The sequence below is a fragment of the Nannospalax galili genome, unplaced genomic scaffold (assembly GCF_000622305.1).
Source record: "Nannospalax galili isolate Female #2095 unplaced genomic scaffold, S.galili_v1.0 scaffold956, whole genome shotgun sequence".
NCBI lineage: Eukaryota > Metazoa > Chordata > Mammalia > Rodentia > Spalacidae > Nannospalax > Nannospalax galili.
In genome coordinates, this window is record NW_008337440.1 from 648951 (window position 1) to 658312 (window position 9362).

General features: G+C 35.7%; 1 protein-coding gene across 1 annotated transcript in view; it reads right to left on the bottom strand.

Moving 5' to 3' along the window:
• Fsip2 (fibrous sheath interacting protein 2) overlaps nucleotides 1-9362 on the bottom strand; it is a 100023-nt gene that overhangs the window by 56916 nt on the left and 33745 nt on the right. Inside the window, exons 8-9 of the mRNA XM_008832589.1 lie at nucleotides 8671-8794; nucleotides 6279-6365 (exon numbers count right to left, since the gene is read on the bottom strand). Of these exons, the coding sequence (XP_008830811.1) occupies nucleotides 6279-6365; nucleotides 8671-8794 (211 nt within the window). The remainder of the gene's footprint in view (nucleotides 1-6278; nucleotides 6366-8670; nucleotides 8795-9362) is intronic.

The following is a 9362-nucleotide window of genomic DNA, read 5'->3' on the forward strand; positions in this document are numbered from 1 at the left end:
CTTCCCTTCCCTTCCCTTCCCTTCCGTCTTTCCCTCCACCGACATCTTTCCCTCCCCCAAGGGAAAGGTGCCCCGTGCGAAATAAATCTGTGTCCTGCTGAGAATTCCATCTGAGCCTCGGTGCCTTCATCCATCCGCTCGTGCCTTCCTCCACCCGCTCGCTCCCGCCCTTTCTCTACCTATCAAAAGCAAGACTGAAAGACAAGGAAGGCAAACACTAAACTACGCGGCTCCATGTCTGGGCTCTGGTTTTTCAGCTTTGCTACCAGCAAAATACATATCTATCTTGGACTGGTACTACTTCCTTTATACAGCTCTCCTTGGCAGAATCCATCCGCTCGTGCCTTCCTCCACCCGCTCGCTCCCGCCCTTTCTCTACCTATCAAAAGCAAGACTGAAAGACAAGGAAGGCAAACACTAAACTACGCGGCTCCATGTCTGGGCTCTGGTTTTTCAGCTTTGCTACCAGCAAAATACATATCTATCTTGGACTGGTACTACTTCCTTTATACAGCTCTCCTTGGCAGATGTCTCATGGCTCTGGCACCTCTAACATCTTGGGGTCTCCACTGTAAACCAGGATTGACCTTCACAGCTTTACCCAGTGGCCTCTCAGGGTCTCTTTGGCTTCCTGGGCCTTCTTCTCTTAGGGACTCCCTGCCACTTGCTGCCTGGCCTCAGCAGTCCTTTCTTTCAGTTACCTTTCAAAAGCCTTTCAATTTTGTGCAATCCCATTTGTTAATTCTTGGCATTATTTTCTAAGGTGACTGCAATCCTTTTCAGAAAGTCCTTTTCTATGCTTATGACAGGAAGTGTTTTCCCTGGTTTTTCCTCTAACAAGTTCAGACTTTCAGGTCTTACATTAAGATCCATTTGGCAGTGAATTTTGTATAAGGTGAGAGAGGGATCTAGTTTACTCGTCCACATGCAGTGAATCCGTTCTCCCTAGAACCATTTGTTGAAGAGGTTGGTCTTGCTCCATGTGTTTTGTTGACATTTTTGTTAGGAATCAGGTGGCTGTGGCAGTGTGGGCTTATATCCGTGTCCTCAATTTGCTTCCATTATTTATTTCATGTCTGTTTTTGTGCCTGTATCATGCTGTTTTTGTTACTATAGCTCTATAGTATGACTTGAATTCAGGTATTTCAATACCCCCTGCATTGTTCTTTTTGCTCAGGATTACTTTGAGTGTCTAAGGTCTTTTGTATGTCCCTTTGAATTTCAGGATTATTACTTTTTATTTCTGTGTAGAATGCAATTTGAATTTTGATAAGGATTACATTAAATTTGTAGATTGCTTTTGGTAGTACAGACATTCTCATGACAGTCATTCTGCTGATCCATAAGTATAGGCTTTTTAGCTTTCCACTGTCATCTTCAATTTCTTCAGTATTTTGGCTGTTAGCCTGATCCTTTAATGGCAGAGCTATCCCTTCAGCCCAATTTCTTCAGTATTTTAGAGCTTTGATTGTTAAACTCTTTTGCTTTGTTTTTTTGGTTACATTTGCTTCAGGTGTTTCTTAAGGCTACTGTGACTGGATTGTTTTCTTAGCTTCTTTTTCAATATGTTTTACATATTACTATTAGGAAGCTTAAATCTTTTTTGTGTTTTTGTATGTTGACTGGGTATCTTTGGACATTCCCAAAAGTGATTAAAGGATCTAAGAGTATTCTGGTGCAGTCTTTGTGCCTTATTAAGTATAGGATCACACTGATCACAAATTATTCTTTCCTATTTGCATATATTTTATTTCCTTGTCTTACTGCTTTAGCTAAGAATTCAAGTAATATATTGAATAAGAGTTCAGAGTAGACCACTTTGTCTTGGCCCTGATGTTAGTGGAAAGGCTTTTTAGAGCTTTCTCTAAAGTATAAAGTTGGCTATAGGTCTGTCATATATAGTCTTTATTATGTTATGTTCTTTCTGGTCTGAGATTCTTCACAACTTCTACCATTGTGGGATAAAGGAATCCACTGGATGGCCATGCTATTTCTGTTCTTTGGTCCGTTTCTATGATATGTTACATTTATAATAAAATCTATTTTTCACAAATAATAGGAAAATAATAAAACAAAAAATAATAAAAGGGTGAAAAAGAAAACAAGGAAAAAAATAAATTGGAGTGCATTCAAAGAAAATAAAAAAATAAGAACCTATTTATATTCTGATCAATGTGCATTTAAGCTAACCTGAAAATATTTTTTGTAATTTTTCATGCTACTGAAAATGTAAATAGTATTTAATTATTTACAGATAAGTAACTATCGATTATTAGTATGTGAATGTGATGATGATGTTTTAGTCCCATATTTTAAAAATATTCCTGATCTTTTAGTGATACATGTTAAAATATTGATGAATGATATTGCATATGGGATTTACTTCAAAACAATATGGTTGCAGACACAGACAAAACAGTTCATGAGTTGTTGAAACCAATAGGCACACAAGTCTACACTATCACGTTCTGTTTGGTTTTATTTATATTTGAAGTATTTACAAGGAAAGCTTAAAAATTCTTAAAAGCTATAAAAATTTGGACAAAAACGTCAGTGCTGAGTATGAAAAGCAAGTCACAGAAGCCTGGATATAATACCATACTGGTTGTATTATATAAGCAGTAATTAAAATATATAGGTATTTTACCAGAACCCTAGAGAAAACATGAAGGAAAAATATTTTGTCTCATTGTGTGTATACATGACATACCTACATTTTCATGTGGGTGTGGGCATATCTGCATTAGCTGTGAATACTAGTATGTGTGCATGCATGTGGAGGAAAGAGGACAACGGCAAATGTCTTCTTCAGTTGCTCTCCTCCTTTATATTGGAGGCAGTCTTTCTCATTGGAAGGGAGCTCATCTATTCAACTAGGCTGGTCAGTGAGGTCCACATTTGCATGACAGGCACTTCAACAAGTGAGCCATCTCCTCAAGCATCAACGTATAATCTATCTCAAATGAGATGAAAGAAACTCAGACTTCTTAATGTAAGAGAAGCTGTCATAAAACAGATGCCAAAAGAAGCCACACAGACTGATAAGACACCAGAAAACATACTGAGACACCAGGCATTTAAAGGAAAAGCAAATGGTAATAATCATAGTAAACATATTGGACATTTTTTCCCTTTGTAAAGTTTTTAAAAATAATTTTTACTCATTTTCAGCCCCCCCATCATCTGTCACAGCCGCCCCTACCCTCCCCCCACTTCATGCCCTCTTTCTCTCTCCCTTTATATATATATATGCATATACTCATTTTTAAAAGGCCTAGCGAGTCTAATTTGTGTTCCAAATGAGACTTCTACATCATACCCGTTTCCCTAAAGGCTTAGGGAGCATTGCAGAAAAGGAGTAAGAAAGAATCTAAGACCTAGAAAAGAGCTAAGGAATGACTACGAGGAAGTCATGTTTTCTGGAAACAACTGGGCAATCTCACATATGAACCCACAGCATTGTGACAACACACACAAGACCTGCACAAGCCCAAATCAGATAAAATCCCAACATGGAACAGGGAGGCTGGCATGAAGCCCAAGCCCTATCTGAGGAACTGTTAGCCACTGATAGCTGCTGGGAAATGGAGCGTCAGTTTTGTTTTGTTAATTTTTTAAATAAATATTTCATAAAGTCAAGTTTACCATATCATCTAATTGTATATTGAATATATATATGTATTATATATATATATATGGAAATTGTGAAGGAAGAAAAATTAATATGATACATTTAGTAGTAAAAGTGGAATACTCCATCGAAAAGTTAAGTGTTGACTCCTAATTGGACCTGAAGAACAATGTAGATTTTGGCCTAGAATTTTCCTACAGAATCAGCACATAGAGTGCAATAAAACAATACCTTGGGCTACTTATTTGAAACCAAAGTGCAAAAGAATGCACAGTGAGTGTAGTGGCTTATGATTTTAATCTCAGTACATGGGAGGCTGAGGCAGGCTGATTACAAGTTTGAGTCCAGTCTGGGCTACAAGGGGAGACCTTGACCAAAAAAAAAAAAAAAAAACAACCAAAATCTCTACAACAGTATCAAAAATAAGCATTTAGATATAAATATAACACAATATGTATAAAATCTGTATGGTAACACTGTCAAACACATAAAAGTAATCAAAGATGAACTAAACAAAAGGAAATATATACTGTATATAGACTGGTAGATATTGTATAATAAAAATGTCTTTTCTCCTCAGCTAGGTCTATATATTTAGACGTTTTTTTATTTTATTTATTATTTTTATCTTATGTGTATATGCGTATTGCCTGCATGTATGTAAGTGCACCCATGTCATGCAATGCCCACGGAAGTCAGAAGAGGCTGTCAGATCCCCTGGGACTGGAGTTACAGACAGTTGTTAGTTGCTATGTGGGTGCTAGGATTTGAACTTGGGTCTTCTGCAAGAACAACCAGTGCTCTTAACTGCTGAGCCATCTCTCCAGCCCCCAGGTCTATATATTTAATACACTGTGTTCTTAAAATATTTACTGCAGCCGGGTGTGGTGGCACATACCTTTAATCCCAGCACTTGGGAGGCAGAGGCAGGTGGATCTCTGTGAGTTCAAGGCCAGCCTGGTCTACATAGTGAGTTCCAGGACAGCTGGGGCTACAGGGAGACCCTGTCTCAAAAAGACCAAAAAAAATTTTTTTTAAACTGTAATTTTTGCATAATATAATCTAATTTTAAAAATTTAGGCAGAAAGGCAAATGTAGTAAAAGACTCATGCTGGTTTTGAAAACTAAAAATAATAAAATAATGTTAGAAGAATTACACTATTCTATTATACTGTACTATTCAACACCCCTGCCTCCTTTTTACAGAATATTTCTCCATACTCTCCTTAATTCAGTCCAAAAGTTTGGTCTCCAAATAACTGCACAGTACACTGGTGGTCTGGTGAAGATAAAAAAATATTTTCATCCTTCATCCTTGTCCTAGATATGACTAAGACTCTTTGACAGGTATAAGGCCAGTCTTGACAACGTTAAAAATGACTTTAGAATTAGCATGAAGTAACTACTTTAGAAACTAACAATTTTGTTTTATTGTGTGTAAATATATCTTATTAGATATGGACTTGAGTTGTATTGAAAAAATTCTTTGGTATGTGTGGAAAAGCTAGACATTAAAATGGAACTCATAGATCTTAGGAGTTGAATAAGCTCAAACTCAGTGATCCTCAGTGTACCAGACAGATAAAGTTAAAGCAGCCCTGTTGTTTTGCCAGGTTTCTGAATTTGAGTGTGGTGGTTTGAATTAGAATATTCCCCAGACTCCAAGTACTTAAAAATTTTTGTCTCCTGTTGGTGGCACTGTTTTGTGAGGTTATAGGAGGTGTGGCCTTGCTGGAGGAAGCCTATCACTGGCAGTGGGCTCTGAGGGTTCTGAAGCTTTTCAGGATTTCCAGTCTCCCTCTGCTTCTTTTGCCTGCTTGAAGTTGTGAGTGCTCCTCTTCCTACTCCCATCACCTCTTGCCACCTTGCCTCTCCCCAGGATGGACCATAATCCCTGGAACCTGGAACCGCAAATTCAAAAAACCTCTACCTTATTTTTAAGTTCCCCTGGTCATGGTTTTTATCACAGCAACACAAAAATAACTAATATAATTACATATTCAAGGAAGGTAAATATTGGACTCTGTTTGCCTTATATTTTAATCAGTAAGTTTATATTTGTTATTATATATGTTATGCTATGTGCTATTGTATATTGACACATTAATTGTAACTTTGAAAATGAATAGTGAGAATTAAGTGACATTCTTCAACTTAAATTTTTTCATTTTCATAGTGTATAATTAGAGTGCATTCTTGTTGTTTGGGGGCTCATGGTGTAAACTGTTGAGCTCTAGTGGAAAACACAAAATGACAAAGTGTAAGTAATGTAGAAAGCAGTAATTCAATAATGCTCACAGTGGTTTGAAGATAATATATTATTTATAAATTATGTCTAAGTTTTCTGTAGTCATTTTGAGCAATAAACATATTTAACAATTAGGTAATCTGTGTTCTATATTTACTTGTAGCAAATCTTTCACTAATTGTTCTAAAATGATAGTACATGGACAAGTTGAAAACAGTAAATCACTTACCTAGAAATTAGGTCCCCAAAACCAGCAAAGTCAAAATCCCCCTAAATCAATCATTTATCAGAAGAAAATAAGAGGGTTTATCTGCATCCAAATGAAGGCAGTCATAGCCAACTCAGTCTTCCCTCAAATTATTGATCTAAGTATCTGTATTCCTTAAAATATTCAATTACCCTGTGTTCCTTTATATGCTTTCTGCTCACCAACAGGATAAACAGAGTTTATATCATCAAAAGTTTTCTTTTTCTTCTTTGTAGAAGCTTAAAGAAATATAACAAAACATTTGTGATTAATGGTGATTAAAGAATTAACCAAGATAGACTATTCTTTCATGCTCAAGAGGAAGTAAGTAAGTCCTTAGTAATCTGTACATGAGATTTTGGGGAAAGATAGGAGAGAATGTATTAAATGTCAAGTGAGAGCTAATAATTATTTCTGAAATTTTATGCCTCTAACTTAAGAGGTATATATGGAGAGACAAGGTTATATTTTAGAAGAAAGGAAACCTGTACCACAGTCTACTGAGCCATCTCATTTCCTTTCAGTGGGAATGCATACCCACATGGTAGTAAGGATTAAGATTTCCCCCAGCACACACTGACTATTAGATTCTAGGATTTTCCTTACATCTTGAGAAAAGTAAATATATATGGGTATGAATATGTGGTATATGAGTATATAAAGAAATATATGGATATGTACAGTTTTTAAGATAGGATAATATAGATAACAAATATATCCCTTCCTTGTGCTGGAGGTAACTACAATGCTTTCCTATAGCAACTTAGGTGGGCAGCATCCTCAATGCATATGTGCTCAGTGTTCTCATTAAACCTTTGAAATGTGAACTTGCTTTCTTCATTCATTGATCAATGCAATAGAATGTCATGTTCTCTTTACTCTCAGTCTCTCTAGAAGTTTTCTTATTGGTGGGAGAAGACAGTACTATAGTGTTATTATAAAATAAAATCTTTAATTTTTGTGATTTCCATATCATAAATAAATTCATTGCTATCCTGTCTTCTAAAGAAGATTTCAGGTAACAATGTTTAAGATTGCTACTTTATATTTTTTCCTATTACATGAGAAAATTAATATAGATATTGAGTTATATAAAACTCCTAAGGTGATTGGTACTCTGAAGCATGGCCCCGCTTTAGGGCTTTAAAGAAGTAAATAGACTGAGTTAATACATTCACAAACATACGTTTAGAATGTTTATTTTCCTCAAAATTCTATGGCACACAAAAATAGAAATTTACAATTATGAGTGATTGAAATCCTATTTATATAAATTATTTTGATGGCTGCAATCTTCTATTGATTCAAAGAAGAGGAATCTTCCAATTAAGATGATCAAGAAAGACATAATGGGATAAAAATTGAGCTTATAGAATTCAAGGCACAGAGTGGGTAGGTCATCGTAGGCTGAGAAAATCGAATAGAGGCAAAGAAGTGGGAAATGCAATCTGTGTTTAATAAACGTCAGTACTCCTATTTGACAGCACTATGAAATAAAATCGGAAGCCTTACTATGTTCTAGAATTTTGGAGGTCTTTATAGAAATTTAGGATATAATGTTTGCTTTTAGACACTGGAACTGTATCTGAGAGGTTCAGGAAGTTGCCTAAGCTATATACGTGGCCTGAAAATGATAAGGGAGGAGTTGGGTGAAATTTCATATTCTGGCCCCAGAACCTGTTCATGGCACCGACAGAGGACAGCTGTCAGTATCAAGCATACACTGTGAAATAAAACTTAAAGGTCAAATTTGGACTGGATTCCACATGCTGATGAACGAATGTTTACATACAGTCTAACCTGAATTTAATATGCAACAGTTTGTGGGCAGAGGGCAACAGAAGATAATCATCAGAGTTAAATGTGTGTACACAAAATGGGTTTGAGATAGGTAAACAGGAAAAAACTGAGACTGTTTAGTATCTACTGGAGTGACATAGGGAGGCTCTGACTTAAGTGGGACTGACAACAAAACTGATGACCATGTTCTTTCCCAATAGTATGCAGCAAATATAGGAAAAGCATCTTATCAACAAAATGATGCTGATATGGACTGGACACAGCCAAGCTGTACTCTACATTACTGCTTTCAAACTCCCTTCTATTCTTTTCTTTTTTCTTTCTTCTTTCTTTCTCCCTTTTCTCTGAATGCCTTTCTCCAACTTCTTTCCTTTTTTCTTGGTTTTGTTTATTCTTACTGGTTATCAACACAGCAAAACATCATGTTGGCATATAATAGTAATTATTTTACACGCCAATTTTAAAGTTTAGTAGTAATAAATACATTATTTAAGCATAGGAAAGTTGTTAAAAATATGGTGCAATTTCCCTCCATTCTCACTTGCTAATATTGTTAGTCTATCATATATATGTGTGTATAATGTATTTCTGTGTGTGACTGTGTGATCTTACAACTTAACAAGTAACATGGAAATGATTAGTTCAGGAAGTGGTATAAAGTAGGTAACAAATAGGAGTATATAAAGCATGACAGAGATATTTTACAGACAAATGCTCACTATTTAGCGTCATTACTGTTCTCACACTTGTACGGAATCCCATTTTGTCCCCTGTTATCAAGTGCACTTCTTCCCATACCTTCTTTAAAGCCACTATTCTGCATTTTTTGTAAATGATAAGCCATTTTTTTCTCTAGCCGTGCCTGTTTCTGAAAAGTAAAGAAAACATATTGGTTAGTATTAATTTGCCATTTACAAATTCAAAACAAATATTTAAACTATGTAATTATAATAGAAATAAACTTCTTTTTGCCTTGTGACTTATAAATTTACATAGAGAAGGAAAATGAGTAGTAAGGAGTCAGTTTTCATTTCTAATCAAATACTTATGTGCAGTTTACCTCTCTGAATACTTTCACAGAATTATTAGTCTTTGGAATGCGACTTTACTTATGAATCTCTGGGACATAGCAGAAGAGATAAACTATACAGATGAAAGGCCCTAGATATTTATGGAATATTCAGTAAGAAAGCCTATTAGTAAATATGAGGAAATGTAAAGAAAACACTCAAGAAAGCAAGAAGGATCATCCTAGGAGACAAGAGGGAAAGATGCTTGGAATTTCCCTAAGGTTAGAAATTGCAAGTATTTTTGCAAGTCATAGCATAAAGATCATAAATCACACTGTTTGAGTCACACTGGCTAGAATGCTTCACTGGTAGGAAACAAGTAGTCCCAGGTCAAATGTCACAATAGGCCCATCTAACATATTGGTA